This window comes from Phalacrocorax aristotelis, chromosome 1 (assembly GCF_949628215.1).
Source record: "Phalacrocorax aristotelis chromosome 1, bGulAri2.1, whole genome shotgun sequence".
NCBI classification, from domain to species: Eukaryota; Metazoa; Chordata; class Aves; order Suliformes; family Phalacrocoracidae; genus Phalacrocorax; species Phalacrocorax aristotelis.
The window spans coordinates 155,421,802-155,444,260 of record NC_134276.1 but is presented as its reverse complement, the minus strand read 5'-3'; the positions used below and the strand labels follow the sequence as shown (position 1 = coordinate 155,444,260).

The following is a 22,459-nucleotide window of genomic DNA, read 5'->3' as shown; positions in this document are numbered from 1 at the left end:
TAGGGTAGGTGTCAGAATGATGGGACTGGACTCTTTTCAGTGGTGCCCAATGACAGAACAAGGGGCAATGGGCACAAGCTGGAACACAGGAAGTTCCAACTACACATGAGAAAAAACTTCTTTCCTGTGAGGGTGCCAGAGCAGTGGAAGAGGCTGCCCAGGGAGGTTGTGGAGTCTCCTTCCCTGGAGACATTCAAAACCCACCTGGATGCATTCCTGTGCCCCCTGCTCTAGGTGTGCCTGCTCAAGCAGGGGGTTTGGACGAGATGATCTCCAGAGGTCCCTTCCAGCCCCTACCATTCTGTGATTCTGTGATATTTCGGAAAGTACCACTACATGCCTGCCTCAAGCTTATAATTTCCTTTGGGCACCTGTGCCATCCATTGATGAAGATGGGCTCTGTAGCTTGATGCACCTCTTGTCGTTGTGTGGTCCAGCCTTTCCTACACTTTGGGGGAAGGAGACAGCAGGAAGGGAGCAACTGGCATAGGGTGCTGGGCATGAGAGGGAGAAGCTCACCTGTTTCCCATATTCATCCCAGTGGTTGTGCCCACCCAGCCAATAATAGCAGCTTTCCATCCTGCCCATGGAGTGGACATCAGTGATCGACAGATAGCACAGAAGGAAGACTATGGGCGATAAGGAAGGCAGATCAATTTCTGGCAGTCCCGAAAGCATTTGCAATAGGTCTGCAGCCCTTCAGTGTGCTCTGCAGCACTCCCGGTCTCTTACATGCTCCTTCAGCTCTTCCTGCTGTGGGTAAAAATCTGCACTAATCTGCACTTAGTGCTCAGCAGCTGCGATTAAACCATGACTTTTTGGGGGAGCGGTAACTGACCTGGTTGTGGTGCAGATGCTCCTAAAGAACAGGACCCAGCGGACCCTACAGGCTGCTGACGGTTAATGCTGGACTTGTGCGATACCTCCCAGCCCTCCCTCAACCCATACCTCATGATGACCACCGTCCTCTCACCATACCCCAATCCCGCACGCTCCTACACCTCCCTCCCCTAGAGCAGCCTACAGCCCCCCGCACCCGGCAAGCCCTCCCCGCAAAGGGGGGTCCGGAGCCAGGCGGGCTCTTCGCGGGCTGCCGGGCCAGCGGGGGCTCCCGGCAGGCCCCCAGAGCTGGACGGGCACCGCCACCTAGGGACCCGGCAGCAGAAGGCTGCAGCACCCCGGTGCACCCCGCACCCATTCGTTGATTCAGTGATTCAGCGTCAATCGCGATGACTCTGTGCACATGTCTGAAGACCTACCTGACAGCTGAAGAACAGACTGTCACCTGGTTTTGCTCGGTTTCAAGGAGCACTTTTTTTTTTTCCCCTGGAGTTATTCCGACTAAAAGATCAAGAGGCCTGATATAGTGTGGGTCCTGCGCCCCATCTCACGGTGCTGTCATGCCCAGGAGCTCCCAAATCCACCTGCAGCTCCCACCCCTTCCCACTCCTGCTTAGGCTGGGGCTGTATCCTTCCCTGCACCAGCATATCTGTACACGTCCTTGAATCTGCTCAGCAGAGGATCCCCTTCTTCGCCTTCTCCCCTTCATGCTGCTGTAGCACCGACTGCTTCCAATCCACAAAGCGCTCCCGTGACACACTGCATTGCAGTGCCAGTCGCATCCCACCTGCATTAGACATCGAGCAAACAGGTATTTCTCCTTTGAAGTTGATCTCATACTGCCAAGAACTTGCTTGAAACTGGAGAGCACCTTTCTGCTCAGCCTGAAATGACTTCTCCATCTGTGTAGAGGTTACAGTGGCAGCACAGTGTTTGGGACACTAGAAAAAGAAGGGGAAATATCCATTAGAAGAAAGTTTTGGCTCAAAGGACCTGCAGATCAGCATTTTATTTGCTAGACTGGGAAAACTGCCTAGGGCTTGGAGCTCCCTGGTGCAGAAGCCCTCCCGAGCCCTACCCCACCTCTCACCAGAAACTGTTTGCTGGACTCTGCCCCCACTTGCTTCCAACCACTGCTCCCTCCTCATCACAGCATGCATGGCCAAGGCCTGGCAGGGTAAGATATCCCCAGAGCCCTGTCCATCTCTGCAGACAGTGGTGCTCACCACCTTCTTCTCAGCCCTTCCACAAAGGATTGGAGAACATCACCATGGCTCTCGAAACGGTCAAGTTCCTTGTCAGTGTGTGGCATGGCTTTCTGCCACTCTCTTCTGCAGTGAGTTATTAGGATTTCCAAAAGAAAAGAGCACTCTCCTCACAGATGCACACACAGTATAAAAATTGTTTAGATTAAAGCAATTTTGAAAGGCTCTGGTTTGACCAAGAAAATAAACACCATTCAGACCTCCACCTCACAGGGTCCTGAGTGTTATAACTAAAATTATGAGAGGCTGCTGAATATATCAAAAGGCAAGTGCGCCATGGGGAGGCGCTGAGGCAAGACCAGAGATGTGTGTGAAAGGCACTGCTTGTGAAGGGCAAAAGAAATGGCAGCCCCTGAGGGGCAGCTGGCACACAGGCAGGGAGGGGAGAGGTGCTTACTGCCTCTCCGTATCCTTGCCACTGGTTAGAGTCATCCAGCCAGTACCAGTGGTTTTCCCGACTGACCATGGGCAAGCACCAGCCTGACACATTGAGAGGAAAGATGTAGAGGTGGAAGGAAAAAACAAATCGGTGCCTGGTAGCTATGGAAATCAGTAACCTCCATTTTCACCCCTCCATTCTCTGCCTCCACCTCCCCCGCCAGCGTAGATATTCAGCCTTCCCACTGCCACTCCTGGCAGGTGATATGTGAGAGGATACCTCCAGCTTTGCTCCCCCTCACCTCAAGAGGCCCAGAAAGCAGAGTTGTTCTTCACAATACTGACAACAAAGGAGAGGAGAGATGGTAAACAGCACGATGTGTGTGGCTGGACATCTGAGTCAAGTCACCTCATGACAGGTGGAGTGGCCAAGATATGGTGCAACACATGACCCAGCAGCCCACAATCCCCTGCCCGCTGCTCGTGCACGGCACACCAGGGACAATCCCAGTGCTGTATTCAGGGCTCACAGTGGCCATCAAACTCTTCCATGGAGCTGGAAGCCAGGCCAGACCTGCTACCCCCACCTCACAAACCAATGCTGTTCAACACTGGGGCAGCAAGGATGGACCTTGGGGCCTCACTTCTCCAGCCACCACAGCACTCTTCCCGGCAGACCTGGAAAGCTGGATAGGTACTGCCAGCTAGAGACATGCCACATCCGTACTGAGCACCCCATACCTCTCCTCCAGCTGGCTCCTGCCTCCACCAGAATTTTTGTTTGGCCAACAGCAGATTTTTCTTGTCACCTGCATGCTCAGATTTCTCTAGATCATGTCTTGAAAAAAAAAAAAACCAACCATGAAGGCAGGCATAAGTAGGCAGCTATTCAAGAAATACATAGCTCTACCGAATATCCCACTGCTGCAACATGATGCAGGCACTAGAAGTCTGTAGAAGTTCGAGAAAAACTGAACAGATCCACAGGAGAAGAGAAATCCAATGAGGGATGTTAAGTAAAAATATGTCACCTCAGCCTTTGGAAGTCCTTGAGTTGCACATTCCTGGCAGGGAGGAATGAATCACTACCTGCTCCTCCTCTGCCTCTTTTCCAGGGATCCAGCACTTGCTGCTGCTGAAGTCAAGAGCCAAGCTAGCACGGTTTGGCAAGTCCCTGTTCAGCCACCCTTATATGGAAAGACATATGAAAAATTTTTAACATAGTCGTGCAATGCCTTACCTGTGGCCTTCTTTGTGTTTTTTCCACAGCATGAGGTCATTTTGTCTAGTGCTGCTCCCACTTGAACTGGAAACATGAGCAGTGCAGACATGTCCTCTTGTCCACCTGGAAGGGCCCTCTTCTGATCCCATCACCCAGTTTTGAGCTATTGCAGTCCCATGCCTCAAAATCAGATGTGGCCCTTAAAACAGTACCTATACATGATTTAGTTCTTCTCTTTTTCTTCTTTGAATATCACCCCAACTTTTTTGCTCACAAACATCAGTCACCCAAACAATGCCCTTCTCAGCAAACAGCCCCACAATCAAGCAGCCCCCCCTGGGGTGATGGAGAGCCACAGGCTGTCTCTCACACAGCTCTCCTCCTACATAGCCTCAGAAAATCCAGGTCTCCTCCTTAGTGCTCCCTCTTTCACAACTCCTCCATTGCTCGTGGTGCCACATGCACTATGACCTACGTGTTAGTCTCAAACTATCCTCCTAATACTTCTCCTTTTTTTTGTGCGTGTTGAATACCATGACCTTATTTTGCTAATCTTTTAACTGTATGGGTCTCCAATAGCTCCAGCAATTAAATCACAGTTAGACAAAAGAATGGAAAACTTTATGTATTTCCCACATTTTAAGCTCTGTCAGACACAATTAATTTTCTAGCAAGTGCTTTTAAAGGTGTATGTTCCTCTGGCTAAGACAGATACTTCTGCTGGTCATAGGGCTACATGAGGCATATTCAGGAGGGAAGCTGTACTGCAGGGTTAGCAGCACATCACTTCTGTTAAATAAATTATAAAGAAGTAAGTATTCTACCATTAAAGTTTATCTCATATTTATGTGAATGAACTTGAAATTTCAGAATGCCTTCCTGATCTGCCTGGAGAACCTTCTCCACCTGGGCAGGTGTCACCAGGTCACAGACTAGGTTGAAGGCCACAGAAATGAAGGTAGTGATGGTGTCTGTTATAGGCAATTGGCTTTTAATGCTCTTTATAGGATTGGTGTACACATTTAGCATAACATCAAATCCAAAGTAGTTAACAGTCAAAGTAGTGCTTCACTGTGCTTTAGAGAAGCAGCTTTCTGAATACAACTTTTTCAGCTTTCCAGTGAGTCATGACATTCCCTGCCCTCCCCCCAAATTTATATAATGTATATGTAATACATGTGTGCATAAGCCTTGACAAAGATTTTAGCTACTCCTAGGACAGACAACTGTGCCTAGAGGTGGCATCTGAAGCTCTCCTGAGAGTATCAGTGACACTCCAAGGGTTGCCCAGCACTACGGGACTAAGGAGAAAGCCTGTGTGGCACCTGATAGGCAGCCCTCACAAAAACCTGAACATTCAAAGCAGGACTTCACCACTAGTGGCTGGGACTTGGAGCTGGGTTTCAGGAGTGCAGGGGAGTTTATATACTTCCCACACTTGATCCACTGCAGGGAACTGATCAGCAAATACCAGCGGGTTTCCATGCCACCAAATGAGAAAGCATCAGGAATGATCAAAAGTGCTGAACTGCCTCAAAAAAGATGAAAAGGAAAAAAGAAGAAAAAGAGCTAAAGCACGAGGAAAAAAGCGTGAGGAAAAAAAGCACAAAAATAGAGAAAAGAGAGGGGGACAGGGGGATCAGCGTCGGGCAGGTTGCTTAGCATTAGTCTTGAGAGGGAATCCCAAACTCAGCAGGAATTCCTGGACTGTTGTCATCATTTCACAGCCCAGAAAATTATCTGTTTTCCAAATCCTTAGGAAAGATAACAAGTCCTAAAAGGTTTTTGTTTTTCTTTTTTGCCTGTGCTTGAACCCAGGTATGCGATTCTCTGCCCGCTGAGTGTGCCAGCCCATGGTATATGTACTGAGCAGACACCTGACACTGGTTAGGTAGCAATAGTATTATTTGGTTGTTATTGATGTTTCAGCTGTAAAAGTCAATACTTCTGAGTTTCCCAGGGTTCCCCAACAAAACCTCAGGAGATGTGGCAGTAGATCACCTGGCTACAAAGTCCATTTCCCTCATGCTGCCCACTGCAGCAAACTGCTTCCTGTGATGAGCAACAGCTTTCACAATCCTCATGGACTCACAAAGGATTGTGTTCACTTTTATCTCAGTTGATAGCATTTAAACAGAGAGGAGTCCTGCAAATGGCCTTCCCAGCTGCTACAGAATGAAGCTCTTGCTTTACTTACAAAGACCTGTTAGTTATGTTTCAGATTCAGGAAACTGCCTAGACACCACATGTTAACAGGAGCAAGTAGAACTTGGAGGGGGGGGAAGAAAACAAATCCAGAGTTTGATCTGGGAAGGAAAAAGAAAAGCTGGTGAGCAGGACAGATCATGGAGTTACTCAGACTATACAGAAATAGCAGCAGCTGGAGGAGGTCCTGATGGTAAAAATTTATTTTTGATAGTGCTGTCACAAAGTTTAGGTTTGGTTAATAGCTTACAGTTTCATGCAGTGAAGCTAATCACATCTCAGACTACAGTAATGTAAAGAGCCCATTCTCTTAGTAAGGAATTTGAGTTGTTCAGTCAAAAAAAAAAAAATCCAAAAAAGGGAGGCATTAAGACATTATGATGGTTGTGAGGACTTTCAGTCAAATAAGTTCTGTGAAGGGAGAGGTTGTTTAGTCATTAATATGAGGTCAGATTGTATGAGGATCCAAGAGGAAAAAGGATGGGGAGAAGACTTTTAGAAGAATCTACTTGAGCTGAGAGTCAAAATGAAGGTCAGCTGGCCTTCAGGACAGAAGAACAGATCACAACTTCAGACAGATGTCGCAGAGTATAGGTTAAAAAAAAATCACAAACCTACAGGAACTTTCAAAAGGAAAACAAACTAGAAGATGCAAGGGGCCATCTGCAAAATGCAGTCATAAATAGTCTGTAAGAAGCAGGAGTGGTAGAGTGTACAAAGTGTTAAAGAAAGCAGAGACTGATGTGACTTCTAACATCTCCTTTGTACTTAGTAAAGGGAAACCATCTTTTAAAACAATTAAGGAGTCTGAAGGTGAAGATACAGCCCAAGAAAAATTATTCAGAGAATGCACAGCGAAATAAAGCTTCTCTTTGGAAATGGGTAAAGACACAACTTCTTCCAGTGGCAGGGATATAATGTGTAGACACTTTCCCAGTATTTACAGGTTGAGCACTGGCGCACTGATCAATGGGTCCTCTGACACTGCAGTAGAGCATCTGGAAGGAAAATCTAAGCTTATTAAGAACAGATGGATAAGAACCAGGTTAGCCTTTCCTATTGCTCCTATTTGTATGCTAGATGTAAAAGTAATCTTGGAAAGACAGTTTGAGTTGTTTTGTGAAATAGAGTCTAGGACTCAACATGCCAGACATAGGCTTCATCAAAAGAAACAGGTCTTCAAAAGAACAGGAACAATTAGAAAAAATTGCTCCCTGAGTGGTGGAAGTCTGATTCCTACAGATCTGTCTCCTGCAGCTCCTAGCTGAGGGCCCCTACCCTCCTCCAAACCCTCAGCCCCCTATCATTACCACAGCTACACGTTGATTTGGGATCGTTATTCTCTCAATTCAGAAATAGTCTTGTTAAATAATGCAATTGTTGAGCACGTCATGCCAACAACAATATCTGTGTTTTCTTTACCTGGCACCCATACAGTGGCAGTGCCAGGTTATGGGGCTCAGGGTGATTTTTCAGGAGTTTAAATGTTTTGGAAAATAACATGCCATTCAGGACGCTCAATCGAGCATTAAGTTTCTACGGTTTAATCATCCTGTAATGAATTCTGTCAAAATTGTTAGAAAGGATTCTTAAAAATGCTGAAAAGTCATATTTGGCATCAGTAAATTAAAACAATGCCTGAAAACTTGCTGAGGTGTTTTTCAATAGGAAGCCTAGAACAGGTGCATGAATACGTAACCAACAGCATTAAAAGCAAGGACACTGTGAAGTCCTAAGAGCACCACAAGAAACTCAATTAGAAATGCATTACATTGAAAAGATCCCTTGAGAAAAGTCCCCAAAGTTAACAGCTTTGCATTTGGGGACTCTTGCAGAGGCAGCTGGCCTCTCAGCAGCGCCCTCTCCCTCTGGTCTCCTGCAGCTGCCATGCTCCCAAAAAAACCACCCAAGGGTGGTGCAGATGAAGTGCTCCCACAGCACCCTCCTATCAGGAAACATATTCAAAAGGTGAAGTTGTTAGCCAGGATACCAAGCGATCATTTCAACTCATTTTGAGGGGAGCCTTACTTCCTACCCTTGGGCAGAAGGAGCTTGGTGAGCCATGGAGGCTCCAGGACAAGCCAACCCTGACACCTGCCTGGCTGGCACCAGGGAAGGCAACAAATGCCACAGAAATAACTTTGGCTACTCATAGCATTCTTCAGGTCAGACCTTTCCACCACCGTCTCAATGACTCTGAAACTGTCAGTCCCATGTGTCCGAGTCAGAAGGCCCTTTCTCAACAGGATAGGGAGCTCTTCAAATACTTCTTTTTTTCAGGGGAGGGAAAAAAATTAAAAACCCACAGATCAATTCCACACTTAGTGCCTGTCAACAATTGCACATGTTGCTGCTGGTTTGCAAGTATTTCTCCTCTAAAAGGGTGCTGAGGAATGCTTCCTGCTCGGTGTTTTGGAGACACCCAGGTACCCTAGCGGTAGCAGGAGGTTCAGGTCTAGAAGTTTTAGCACATTAGTAATACCAAACAAAACTCACAGACTGAGTTGCTGTCACTTTTACTAGTGGTTTCTGCTCTCAGTGCCTCACTGACCAAAATATTCCCAAATCTTTTACTACTGAAAGCCCTGCTTGGACTAGAGGCTCAGTATCATCTTATGCCAGTCAAAATCTATACTGCAGCTCCACCTCTTCTTTACTGGTGTTGGCACAAGCAGAACTGGGAACTGTTCTTCCTGAACACCGTTTTTTGGGTTTGGGTTTTGGCTAAGTCAGTTTTCAAGTAGGTGAATGCTCTGTATCTGATCCTCCCCATCCCAGTACAGTCACTGGCACTGGCATAAGGAAAACAGCAGCAGTGCACACCTGGGGGTGGGCCTGCTCCTTTGGCAGTGACAGAAACCGCGAGTTGCAGAGAGTGACCCTGAAATAGTGCTGGCTCCTCAAAGGAGTGCTTTCACTTCGGATCTGGTACTCCAACACCTACAAAGCCAGCAGCAGCTACACCTCAGCAGTCCCACACCACAGCGCACTGTTGCACCTGCACATACCAGCCCCCTGCCCAATCTTTTCAATGTAATACCTGGCTCTCAATTGCTGAAGGTTGTGTGAACTCTCCCTACAGCCAGAAATAGTTTTTACTTATTGGAAAATGTCCTTTTCTTCCAAACTCTGCATGTTTGCACCTGTCCTTTCTGCCTTGTTTCCTCTTTTTAAGGCCAACAAAAATCCCTTTTCCAGTAACTGGCCTGCCCCTCAGCAGGCTCTCGCTTACCTTCTCCTACCCCTAAGGAGCCTGGCAATCACACCCCAAAGCCCACCTTGCTGGAAACAGCTTTCTCCCACACAAGGGATGGTTTCTTCCGTCATGGTGGGGAAGAACGGAGGAAGATGGTTTGTACAAGGGCATTATTCCACAGAGCATTTTCTATAATAGCAAAACTCTTCCCAAGCCCTCCATCTCCTAGCCCTGGTCCTGCCCAAAGGCTGCATGTGCAACCCCCCCTACAAGCTGGTGGAGCCCTGGAGCAAATTTATGCAACGTTGCAAGGACCAAGGCATGGTGACAGCTGGAAATGGCCATTATTCCATCCTTTCCCATCCCCATGAGTCCACAGCTCGGAGACAGCAAGGGGAGGGCCATTGTGGGGTGAAGGCTGCCTGTGCATGTACCCACTGGGTGCGACAGAGAGGCAGTTGGTCCATAAATTGAAAAAGTTCTCTATATAATCCAATTTATTTATAAAATCAACAGCTTAAAATAGATTTTCTGTTATTATTTGTATAATTAATGCCACAATTCATGTTTATGCTACGCACAGGTTGAAGATCTATGACAGCTGGCAAATCCTAGTCACACAGCTCTCCAAAATCACTGTGTGTTTCCAGTGGAGTGGTACTGATAGCAGAGGAAAATAACTAACTGAGGTACACCACTTCCCTTATTGAGAAAGGTGTGTGGCAGATAACTTGCTGCCATCTGGGGTTTTTTAATTAAAAAATATTATATGTTCAGGAAAAAGTCCATTTAAATGACTTTGACCGTTACTTCCTGACTGCATGGAAAGCTCTCTGCTCACCTGTGGCTGACAAGATTAGGTCACTAATTTGCAGAGCACCCTTTAGGCTCCAGCTTCGTGCAAGAAGAGATGGGACATGGAAGTGCACTAAATATGGCAGCTCAGGGACTTATTGCAGTCAGCTGCATTTGTGACATTTTCTACAAACACTGTTTGTGCCTGAAGATAGCAGGCTTTAGGAAAGCCGGTGAGATCCTACACACTTCTATACCCTTTGTTCCTCCCACTCATGGCGTGGACAACTGAGCCCCTTGTGACGCCTTTGCTGAATTACAACAGTTTATACAAAAATACTGTTTTAAATGAACTAACATTTTTTTTCATCCTGGACATTATCCCATCATCCACCAAGTTTCAAGTACTATGTCCATTATCCAAACTTACCCACCTACCCCAGTCAGAGCACACAATGCTGGGGCGCTTCTCAGTCGCCCAGAGAAGGGCCAGGCAGCAGTGGGGACACTCAAAATAGCCACCACCAACTTCAGTCTGCAGGGTGGGAAGGGGGGTGGCTGTGCCAGCAGCCAGCCCTCAAAAAGCCCCTTTGCCTTGCCGCTCACTGCTGCAAGCACTGGCTCTGCAGCCCCGGTGGGACGCTGCTGTGTGCCGTTATTCAGCGCACCATAGACTTCCTCACTGTTAATGTCACGGCGTGGTGGCATCTGACTTTAGCAACTGCAATATGCCTGCTTCTCGAGCTAAACCCAGTAGGGACAGAGCAAGGACAGGGTATCAATGGGGAGAAGCAGACACAGAATAACAGGGTAAGAAGCGTTGTCAGCAGTGCAAACAGGAAACAAAGAAAGTTCATTGCCAGCATTAATTACAAAGTCTCCAGGATGCAGGAGCTTCCTGCCATTTACTGGAAAGAGAGGCCGTGATTTCCCTCTTGTGCACCATCCTGTAGACCCTTTCGCCTTTTCTCCTTCTGCATTCCCCACCCTGTCTCCCTTTGGCACATCAGCACCATCACAAGTAGGAATAATCCCTAAGTGATTATATCTGTGGATCAAGTTAACTATATATTCAGTGGTGCCACTTTCAGCAGCAGCAGATCTCACTGCATCAGGGTATGCAAGGCAAGTACGTCCCCATCCCAGGCTAGAGATAAGGTGGAGGTTAAAGTTTAGCACTTTCTGCTGGCAAAAGAATAGCCCCTACCAAAAATCTATGGCCCAGAATCCTTCAGGGGATTGATATTGGTTCACCGCATTACAAAATGTTCTAAAGGTATTAGTAATATTGAAAAAACATTAAAAAAGATGTACTAATGTGCAATTTATTCAGCATAAATTCAAAGGAGGTTCCACCATTCATTATAGGATCATACACTGGGCATCGTTGCTGTACTCCAAGATATAGGCAGGGTAAATCTGGTGCTTCTCAAAGATGACAAAGATGGAAGGGTCTGTCAGGTCATTCACACAGCTGTCATAAAGTCTGTTTGAATCTCTGGCTCTGAGTGGAGGGCGAACGTATTCAGGTTTTCCCTCAACAAAGTCTCCAACAAGAACAAGAGCTACAAACATGCTGTAGCGACCATTGTGAGAGGAACAGTAGTCATGAGAATAGCTGGCATCTCTGGCAAAGTAGCTTCCTAGAGACCAGAAAAAGCTACAGGTAAGACAATATATCAGCTGAGGAACAAACATCTGCTATTGCCACTTTGGCAGCCCCAGGTAGCTCTACATGCATCCTCACCAGGTGTTTCCACACCAGCTTATTTTAAAGCGTCAACAGACTCTAGCCACATTTTACCATCAATCTGCCAGTCTCGCTGTCCAAGAGCTTTGCTGAACATGTACCTGAGGCAAAGAGGGGTGTTTTTAGCCCCTCCTGAAAGGGGATTGCTGCTGATGCTGCCTGCAGTGATGCAGACGCACACAGGTGAGAGTGCCCTAATGGCAGGAGTGCAGGGGTCAGGGACAGTCACTTTGCACCCACCCACCAGCCTGGCCAGGGTCTGCAGTCCGTTTTGTTGTGATCCCTGAACCCACACTTCTGCACTTGTACCTTTTCCATACATTGTCCCATGAGTCCCACAGATCCTCCAGTCAAAGTTCTGCTCACAGATGGCAGGCACATGGGACACGTTTGTGCCGTGGAAGAGGAGCCGCTCATCCACCTGTTTTGGTTTATTGAGTTTCTTCATCTGTTCCTTTTGCCTAGGGTCAAAAAAAAAAAAAAGAAAAAAAAGAAAAAGAAAAAAGAAGAGTGACATACCCTGGTTCAAATGAGGACAATTTCTCAAATGAACTCCTCCTACTTTTGGGTCATGGATGAACAGTGTCACAAACCACTCTCAGTGCGGTTACTGCCTGCTTTGCCCTTCTGTTGGTACCCTGCTGCACAGCTGGCTCCTTCCAGCAAAACAAAAAGTTCCCAGCATCACTATGGACTGTGTCACCCACAACTGCATACCACATTAGAGAGTAGGGAGACAAACATCTCTTGACTGGAAATTGGTCAGTTCCCAGGTCATATAAATCCTGAATGCATAAATATGGGTATAAAACTGAGTTGTACGAAGCCACCATGAAGACTGTATAATCTTTATCCCCATCTTTGTCACATAAACAGTCCCTTTTTTTTTTTTTAACTCCTATGTGGAAGAGATTAAAACCAAAAGAATAGATTTGAGATACCACAGATCAGTCATGGTGAAGGAAAATAACTTTCTTTTTCAATAAACTAGCAAGAACCCCCAACCCCACAAACTGTTAGGTTATGCAATAAAAAGATCATTTCTACACACACAAAAGAACACAGAGATGACTCCAATAACCTGATCACAGAGAGAGGACCCCCAGCCCTGGCCCCTCCTAAGGCTGCTCCTAGGGAGCCTCAGCCCTAGGGACCAGGGGGACACCCAGCACCACGAGCAATGGAAAGGGTCCAGAACAGCTCACAGACATAAGGAGCAAACTGCCTAGGACAGTATGGGAGTTGTTATGGGACAGAGGGGAAGAGCATTTGGGGATTGCACAAGACTTGTAATGGGATGTCTAACTGGAGGAACTGGAGGTGAGAGGAATCAAGATTGTTTGAGGAGTAACAAACATGGGAAAAACAGAAGGATAAGGGAGTAAAAAGGGCTGGCTGTCTATAAGCAGGCAACTGTCCTATCAGTAGACTTATCTGGCCATACCCTGTGCCTGATCAGCAGAGTCTGTCCTATTTTCTCATTAAACTCCATTTCTAACTCTTACCTGGGTGATGGACTCTTCAGTCTGTGTGCATGCCCGTGCATGGGGGTCTGGGTGCAGCAACTGGGTGCAGAGTGGGACCTTAGGTCACAGGAGCCGCACGTCCACAGCGCAACTGCAGCAAGCGAGGGCGTGCGTGTCAGTGTGTGATCACCAGCCAATGTCAAGCTGGATAGCCAGTGAGGAGGGTACCTGGCCTGGGAACTAAGTTTCAGAACAGTCCTAAGTCTGAGCCAGATACTGGAGAGACCAGAAGCTTGCTTACCAGAGGGACCAGGAGGTCCAGGCCAACCACTGAAGATACCATGAAGTCTACAGCAACCCATTTGCGCGTGTGCATGTCTATGCAGAACATAACTGGAGACAAGAGGACCCAGAAGCCAGCACATGGGTAGGCTGAGTGTCTAAGACAAGCTCCTGGAGGGACCCATACCTGTACATATGTTCCAGTAGCAGATTTTCATCCTGATCAGCCAGAGAAAGGGAACAGGATGAGGACTTTGGTGCCGTTTATCGTTGCATGAGTGCTGTGTTGTCTGCATTGGTTTTTGTGGCCAGCCTTGTGCATACTCATACATTTTCCCTGTATGCGTGTGTTTGTGTGTGCTCACCTGCTGGGAACATCTGCTGAACCTTGCTACCAGACAGACCTAGGCACGCAGATATGTGGCAGTCTCACCTCTGCTGGGCTGCTGAGTTTTGCAACTCCTAATACAGACTGTGGAGGACAATAGATCAGGAAATACCTGACTTCTGCTGCCATCAGGATAATGAAATAAAATAGGTACAAACCACTGAAAAACCTGCCAAAGTGCTGGGTTCTGGATTCTCTGTACTTGGTGGATGTAGTAATCTTTCATCGTCTTCTCAAACAGCCTCTTAATTTTTCCATATTCATGGGAAGTGTAACTGAGCTGTACCAACTGAAAATTTCAAAAACACCAAAAATAAAGTATTACTGGTAGTAACTCCCAGCCCTTCCAAAGGACTCATCAACCTCCTCACGTCTGAGGAAAATCCCTGCCCTTAAAATCACAACCATCTCCTGTCTTTCAAGTTAACCATCCTCTCCCCACCTTCACCCCCGCTCCCCATGCTGGAAGCACAGGCACTGACTGAGGGAAATGAATGCAACCCCACGTGAGCTTCCTTCAGTGGACGCACCTCGATGTCTAGATTATTTTTACTTCAGAGTAACCTAAAGATGAAATGCACAGCAGTATTCAGGCTGGAGAAGAGTGAATATCAGTTTCACCTTAAACTGATGCCCTAGCTCCTTCTAGCTCCTTCCCTACAGGGCTAAGACCTAGTTTTACTACAGCAAATAACATTTTCATAGAATCATCATTAAGGTTGGAAAGACCTCTAAGATCAGCAAGTCCAACTGTCAACCCAACACCACCATGCCTCCTAAACCATGTCCCCAAGTGTCACATCTACATGTTTTTTTGAACACCTCCAGGGATGGTGAATCCACCACTTCCCTGGGCAGCCTGTTCCAGTGCCTGACCACCCTTTCAGTAAAGTAATATTTCCTAATATCCAGTCTAAACCTCCCATGGCATAACTTGAGGTCATTTCCTCTCATCCTATTGCTAGTTACTTGGGAGAAGAGACCAACACCTGCCCCACTACAAACTCCTTTCTGGTAATTGTGGACAGCGATAAGTTCCCCCCTCAGCCTCCTCTTCTCCAGGCTAAACAACTCCCATTCCCTCAGCCGCTCCTCATAAGACTTGTTCTCCAGACCCTTCACCAGCTTTGTTGCCCTTCTCTGGACACACTCCAGCACCTCAGTGTCCTTCTTGTACTGAGGGGCCCAAAACTGAACACAATATTCAAGGTGCGGCCTCACCAGTGCCGAGTACAGGGGCACAACCACTTCCCTGCTCCTGCTGGCCATGCTATTCCTGATACAGGCCAAAAGGGCCTTTCTTATCCTGCGTGGTATATGTAGGGGGTCTCAGAGAGCCTTCCAGGAGGCACAGGCCTATTCTGAACATGAAACTGTCAGTCTTGTTTCACCTCATAGTTGCTTATTGTATGAGACGTGTTTAAAAGCTGGTAACATCTCGAATGCCTTGGGCCATGTTCTCACAAAAATCAGTGTAGGACAGTTTTCCCCACCTATTGGAGAGCTTGAAAGACCTACCTTGAACCCAATATCAGGCAGTGCAGATTGGTCCCATTGTGGAGGACAGGCAGAATTTGACAGACTCATGTTTCGGCTGCAGAAAAGAAAAAGGAGCAGGTCAGTCCCTGATACTCCTAACCAAATCCCCCTTCCAGAGGATCCAGCTGCTGGCTTTATGGCAGCCGTCAGGTATCTCTAGATTTTAATTTTTGTTTTACTTTCCACATAACCATTACTTCTTTCTCTAGTTTAGATTTCCACACACATCCTAGTGGCACTAATGCATCTCTTGGCAGGTCAAGACACTGGTAGGAGAGCTTCAGGTGAGAAGTAACATGCTCCTAGTCAGGTGGTTTATACAACTGCTCCAAGCTAGCCCTCCACACATGCTGCTTGCACCTCTATGAAACTGGAGCGTGACCCCTCTCCTTCCATGTAGCTACTCATCTCTAAATCACTGGCCAGACAGGTGGCCTGCCCTTACCTGTCCCCAGGACTAAACCTGCCAGGAGGCTGTGGGTGGACAGTTGTGCCCTGCAGAAGCTACCAAACCAGTCAGTGCTTAACAGCTTCCAGCACTAATGCCCTCCTGGCATGCATGTTTCAACCTCAGCAATAGGAGCATTAGCATCCTTTTGTATCGTTTAGCATTCAGGAGCTATAGTTTGGTTTCTTTTTGAATCAACCCACCCTTGGTTGAACAAACCCTTAAATTGAGCCCTTGGCTTCAAATGCACTGTGTGCTGCTGCGTTTCTGAAGCAAAGAAAGCTCTTTTTAAAATAAAGCTGTAGCACAACTAACTTTTACAGCAGACATGCTCAAATTCTGTCAGGCTGAACTTCCTTTAAAAAAGCTGTAAGATAGGGTATCCCAAATAAGTGCACCCAGTTCATCTAATTTAGAGGGATTTGCTTCAGTGATTTATTTTATCCTCAGCTGTCCAGGGGATAGCATCTATCTGCTCCACAGCTTTTGGGACTGGCAGTCCCTTTCTTCTACTGTGTACACAGTTTATGTAGTATTGTTTGGGCATAAATCAAGGAATAAAAATTCCTGGCACAGTTCTGTCAGCCCTATGTGGCCTTGCTCTCACAGAGAGAACAAATCTACTCTAGGGGTCTCTCACAGCTGCCAGAGACTGCCACCAAACATCCTCCACCACACTTCACAGAAGAGTGGCATAATTTACAAATATTGTCACTGCAAAATTTACCATTAAAACAGTCATCAAAAGGTATCTAAACATGAATTTAAGAAATCTAAAATTGAATTCTAGACAGGGAGGAGGAACGTCTTAGCAGAAGGGTGATGTCATCTAGACACATTGTTAAATAATGAATGTATATTACCTTCTGTCTTGTCCACCTTGAGAGGCCAGAAATTTTGGCAGTCGGGCGACTTTTCTTCGAGTTTTATAGGACAAATTTGTTTGGACCATGTCTTGAAAGGAAAACACAATGACTCAAGAATTAGATAATTTATTGCCCAGGGACACACCCTTATGTGTTTAGAAAAAAATACCAAAAGGAGGTAGCCCTGAATACCACATGGTGTTCTCTCTACCACACCCACCCCACTCCATACTTCAAAACTTTTCCCACTTGTGCTGCTTCTGCTTGGAGACCAGCAAGGTCAACCACCTGCTACCATAGGTGGTGAAGCACAAAGGCAATCAACCACCAACTGCACCTGCACATGCATTCATATCCAGGCTGTTCGCTGGAGAAAACCACATCTGATGTCAGGCCTACAGCAGGGAAGAGTTTTCAATATGATTGAGGCCATAAATCTAGCTTTCTCGGCAGTGTGGGACTGTTATGTGGTGCTAAGAGGGAAGTCTGCCCTCTCTTCTTGGTCCTGTAACAATATCACAGAGCGCTTGCTGTGTGACATAGCTATTACCCATTGTTTCCTCCTTTAAACACCACTCTCTTTATTCATGCCAGGAAACAGATTTAAAGTTTGGAAAGCTAACAGGAATTTTAAGATGGGTAAATAAATTAGAAACAGAAAAGCATTTCTTATTTTCCCATTCTCTGTGCAATGAGCCCTAAATTTTCCTTTGCAGTGCTATGCACTTTCTCTCCCCATAACTAGCTTGCAAGGTGTCTACCATGGGCTCACTTCACCATTTGACTTTTCAGTGCTATATTTTTTCCCTTTCTAATTTCTCCTCTTTAGTTGTATAAACCCAAATGCGTAAGCCAGATGCCATGAAGTGGTTGCTCTCAGCTCTTCTTCTCAACATGCAATATTGTCAGAGATGTTTTTTGACTATAGACGTGCAAGTCTAGAAACTCAAGCAGGGCATCTCAAAACTGCAGAGAAATGTACATACTGCTCAAGTTCTGCTTGGGGAAAACTTACAGGTGGGAAAAGACCTGTTCAAAGAAAGCCAAACATAGGGTGACAACTCTGAATGAAGGAGATTACCTTACATCCACCTACACTGTGTAACGAAGTTAAAACAAGGACATACTTCACCTTCAAAGTCTAACTCATACTTCTGAGAACCAGCCCTGAATAACACGGTGCCTTTAGGGTCAGCTAGAAATTCCTGCTCCAGAATTAGAGATGTTACCGTGGCAGAGGAGTGATCCGGATGCTATAGAAAGAACAAGGAAATTATACCTGTTAGAAACCAGTCTTTGGTTTAGGTGACACTGTGGGGAAATACCAGTGTTTCCCCAGGCCCCTATCACAGGATGCCATTTTGAACTAAGTCTCTAAGGCTTCAGGCATTTTGTTCTTCAGCATCAGAGGGATACCCCACAGAGAGCAGCTGCTTGAAACAGCAGCAACAAAGCAGCCTTCAGCCTGTGTGGTCAGCTTTAGCCAAAAGACATCCACCATCTCTGGAGAATGCACCTGGTTTCAGAGCCAGACCTTTGAAAGTTGCCACAGAGTAGAAGTACTGCTTTGAGTGACAATTAATAAGACAAATCCACCAGGGCATCAGAGCAGCACTGCAAGGGCACCAGTGGCGCATGTGAAACACACCAGCTGCAGAACAACATGCCCTAAATAACTCTCTGAAGGTGGCTTAACAAGAGCTTTTGTCATCAAAAACAGAGCTCTCACCTCTTCCCCATACTCAATCCACTGCTCAGAATCATCAAGCCAATACCAGGCATACTCCATTTCAGGAGCAGAGGGATGAGTCAGAAGACACCACAGGTGCAGAAGAGCTGACCAACACCTGGCTGCTTCCTCAGTCCTAACATCAGAACAGAAATTCAGATTAAAGTAATTTATTTCCACGTCTGGAAATGAATTTCCAAAGCTGTCAAATTACATCATACCCCTAGTCTGGTCAAAAGTCTAATCACTTCTCAGAAAAGGAGACCCCTCCAGCTGGCAAGTGCAGGTTTGACCCAGAACCAAGGAACTGATGTTTGTACGTTTATGGGGCGAGGTACGCATCACAGAAATGACCCTGTGACCTCTGTGTCTTGGACCCGGGACACTGTTTTTCTCTAAAATATATGTTTCTAAAATACACATTGGAAGAAAATACAACTCGACAAAATAAACTCAGCTCATTATGTGAAGGCCAGTGGTGCCACCTGGCTAACAGGAGTAAGATTTGCCTTCTAGGCAGTGCATGATCAGCTGCAGAAGTCAGAATGCCTTCAGAAGGCACTCGTAGCATCACCCCTCCTTTAGCATGCAGGAAAGCAAAGCTGCTGCTCACAGGTACTGTGCTGGGTGCAAGTGCCCAGGTGCTGGCAGTGGGGGACTGCAGGGGTGGCCTCTGTGAGAAGAGGCTGGGGGTTCCTCATGTCAGATACAGCCAGTTCAACAGATCCACTGCAGGACACAGCTGACCCCATCAGCCAAGCTGGTAGCACCTCTGAGAAAGCTGCCCAGCAGTGAGAAGTGAAGAAAAAGGTGACAGAATCAGCCCTGCAGACACCCAGGTTAGTGAAGGAGGAGGGGAGGAGGTGCTCCAGGCACTGGAGTGGAGATTCCCCTGCAGCCCATAGAGAAGACCATAGTCCCCCTGCAGCTTGTGTAGGACCACGGTGGAGACCACGGACAACCCCATGCTGCAGCATGTGGACATGTCCTGAAGGAAACGGCAGTCCATGGAGAGGACCCCATGCCAGAGCAGGCTTATCCTGAAGGACTGCAGCCCATGAGAAGGAGCCATGCTGGAACACAGAAAATGTCTGAGGATAATGGAATGGCAGAGGGCAACTGTTATGGACTGAGGTCAACGCTCATTCTCCATCCCCCCTGTGTCACTTGGGGTGGGGGGCGGGGGGCAGGCAGGGTTGAGGTGTAAGAGTCAGGAATGGAGGAGTGAAGTTGAGCCTGGGAAGAAGGGGGGATGGGGGGGAAGGTATTGTTCTAATTGTTGGTGTTGTTTCTCACCATCCAAGTCTATTTTAATTAGCAATAAGTTAACTTTCCCCAAGTCAACTCTGTTTTGCTCATGAGAGTAATTGGTAAGTGATCCCCCTGTCCTTATCACAACCTGTGAATTTTTTCCATCTTATTTTCTCCTGGCTTATTGTGGAGGGGCGAGTGAGAGAGCGGCTGGGTAGGCATCTGGCAGCTAGCCAAGGTCAAATTCCTTGGGGGGGGAATACCACTTACCAGAAAAGTCTCTGCTCCGTGCTCTACCCCAGAGACACAGCACCTACAAAGAGAAGAAGCTGAAATATGTAGCCACCAATAATTCAAATTCAGAGAATTTTCCTTTGCTTGCTGCTGTGCTTTAGCCTCCTTTGAATGTCCCATTTTGGGATCCAGACAATATTTTCCTATGCATCTCATCACTTTGTTGCTCCTACAACATTACCCTGTTGTGGAGCACATACATGCAGCCAAGACCTGCTCACCTGCCTGCCATGGAGTTTTCAAGGATCTGTGGCTGAGTTACTCAAGCTTGAAGAATTTGAACACAGTATTCAAACAAAAACTGGAAATTTTATCCAGCTATGATGTCCTTCATGCTTTGGCAGGGATCATGGGTATTCAGAGCGGGCTAATCAGAGGAAATCATTATAGGAGGAGCTCCCTTATATAGCTGGCTACAGTACAAAGGTCTGTGAATAAAGGCCTGGCAGCCCCCAGACTGCCAAACAAACAACGAGGAAGGACCCGAGTCTCCCTTGCAGCCTTAGCTTGTTCCACTGCTGTCTTCAGACCACCATTGCTCTTTGTACACAGTAACATCAGCCAGGCCTGTTCCTAGAAAAATACTTCCAATTAATTTTCTCTCATATCCCATTGCAGGAGATTCATGAGGTCCAGCACTCCCGGGAGCTTTTTTGGATGTGGCTGCTCCTTCTCTACGCAACAGCATGCTGCTGCTGCTGCTGCTGCCGCTGCCCCAGCAGAGGAATTGGAAGTTTGTGGATACCAAGTGTGGGATTTGAGTGTGTAGAGGGGAAACAGAAAAGTGGGGTAGTGGGGTGGGATGATGTTGTTTCCAGGCAGCTTTTCCCCACTGCTTCCCCCATGCCTGTCCCCTCTCTTTCTACTCCACATATGAATGCTAACCCCTGCCGGCTCCCCTGCCAAGACCCAGGGCTGCCCTAACCCCACCAGCTCTCAAAAATGTCCACCCTAGTTTCACTTTCACTTGCTAGCGTTTCTGCGTCTTGCAGGGATTTTTCCACTCACCAGCTAGCCCCCCAACTAGAAAGAAACAGAGGTGAAACACTTAATAAATAAAGCAGACTGAGATATACCCTGTAAATTTGCTTTTTATGCCTCCGCAGGAATAGATCTACACAGAGGAAATTTAATACATTAAAAAGCAACTTCATGCCATTCTTTCTTCTTACACACTTGCTCTTCATGCAGAAGAAAGGGTGAATTAATGAAAATATAAACACAGCTTACAGTATGACTAACTGCAGGCAGTTATCCTTCCAGCAGACCTTAAAACCAAGCCCACAAACCATGAAATCCCCAACTTCCTCCATCTCCCTCCCTGTCCTCCCTTCCAGTTCACCGGCACCCCGGGAAGGCTGTCAGAGCCCAGAACACGCCGCCTCCCCAGTTTCCCTACTCACAGTCTTGCCATCAGGCTGCCCAGCCACCACCCCTAGGAGCTGAGGGCATTAGCCACATGCTTGCTAGTCAGACAAGCCCTCTGAATCCTTGCTCCATGTGACAAAGGTCCCCCAGCTGAAATAAGACCTTCAGAAATAAAATACAGCTGGCCTATGAGAGCTCCTTGTGAGCTCCCAGCTGCATGCCTGTACCTCGCTATCCCTCCTGGAGTCTCTCAGGATGGCAAGGGTGCCTCTCCGCTAGCCACTGACCTTCAGGAAATGGAGCTGAGTAATGTTTCCTTCTGGTTATTGCGCCATACGCACGCGCATCTGCCAGCATAAGCAAAGCGGCCAGGCAGAGCTGAGGTTTTTGGCAGATACATCAGTAAAATCAACATCCCTATGAACCAGCAAACTTCATCCCTATCATTTGGCCCCTGTCGTTGTGCACCAGCACTTACCCTGCCCCAATTCCTACCATCCTTCCCGTGGCTGGGGATATTCAGGACCTTCTCCTTTCAAGATTCCTGCCAGGAGCAGAAACATCATTCTTTGAAAGCTAAAAGCTTGTGTTGCCTTGCAAAGCCAACCCCAAAACCTCAGTGCAGAAAGCGAGTGCATCTCTCAACACGCTCTCCATGCTGGTTATCATGCTGTTCGGGGGGGGGTTGCAGTACGCAGCGCTGCACAGTGTGACCCAAACCAGTGCAAACCAAGCACAGAGCCCTGCGGGGCAGGCTCGCTCAGTCCACTTAGAGCTCTGCATTATCCACAGTATCCCTATTCCTTTGCCTTGAAGTCTGAGTGAGCCTCCACTCTGGTTTTCTCCAACAGAAATCAGAGAAGGGTTAGAAGCTTCCCAGTCTGACCTCCAGCCTTTCAGTCTAAGGCTGAGAGCATTTCCCAGCAGAGCTCTGAAGCATGAAGTTTAATGACAGGTCAAGTAGTACTAACAACATAAATTTGTTCAGATGCAATCGCTTTTTTTTTTTTATAAACACAAATCGTGTTCAGTTGAATTGCCCAGAACATCTTTATTTCCTAATGATCTAGTCAGACCAGATCAGTAGTGGCTGAAACACATAAATCTCTGTTTTAGTTTCTGGAAAGGCTGCATTTTGAGTACATTTTATAGACATAGTATTTAAAAAAAAGAAAA

The 22,459-nt window shown here is 46.9% G+C and overlaps 1 protein-coding gene across 5 annotated transcripts; it reads right to left on the bottom strand.

Moving 5' to 3' along the window:
- Positions 1-11,213: 11,213 nt before the first annotated feature.
- LOC142068206 (protein mono-ADP-ribosyltransferase PARP12-like) lies at positions 11,214-21,631 on the bottom strand. 5 transcript variants are annotated; one of them, XM_075117480.1, is made up of 9 exons: positions 21,511-21,631; positions 19,892-19,934; positions 18,371-18,506; positions 17,774-17,894; positions 16,639-16,729; positions 15,307-15,382; positions 13,947-14,077; positions 11,962-12,113; positions 11,214-11,545 (listed from the first exon to the last, which is right to left on the bottom strand). In XM_075117480.1, the coding sequence occupies exons 3-9, from the start codon at positions 18,428-18,430 to the stop codon at positions 11,265-11,267; spliced, it is 912 nt and encodes a 303-aa protein (XP_074973581.1). In that variant the 5' UTR covers positions 18,431-18,506; positions 19,892-19,934; positions 21,511-21,631; the 3' UTR covers positions 11,214-11,264. The 5 variants fall into 5 exon arrangements, with proteins under 5 accessions (XP_074973581.1, XP_074973597.1, XP_074973590.1 ...); XM_075117496.1 differs by having other exon boundaries at positions 21,571-21,627; XM_075117489.1 differs by having other exon boundaries at positions 21,319-21,533.
- Between the last annotated feature and the right edge of the window lie 828 nt (positions 21,632-22,459).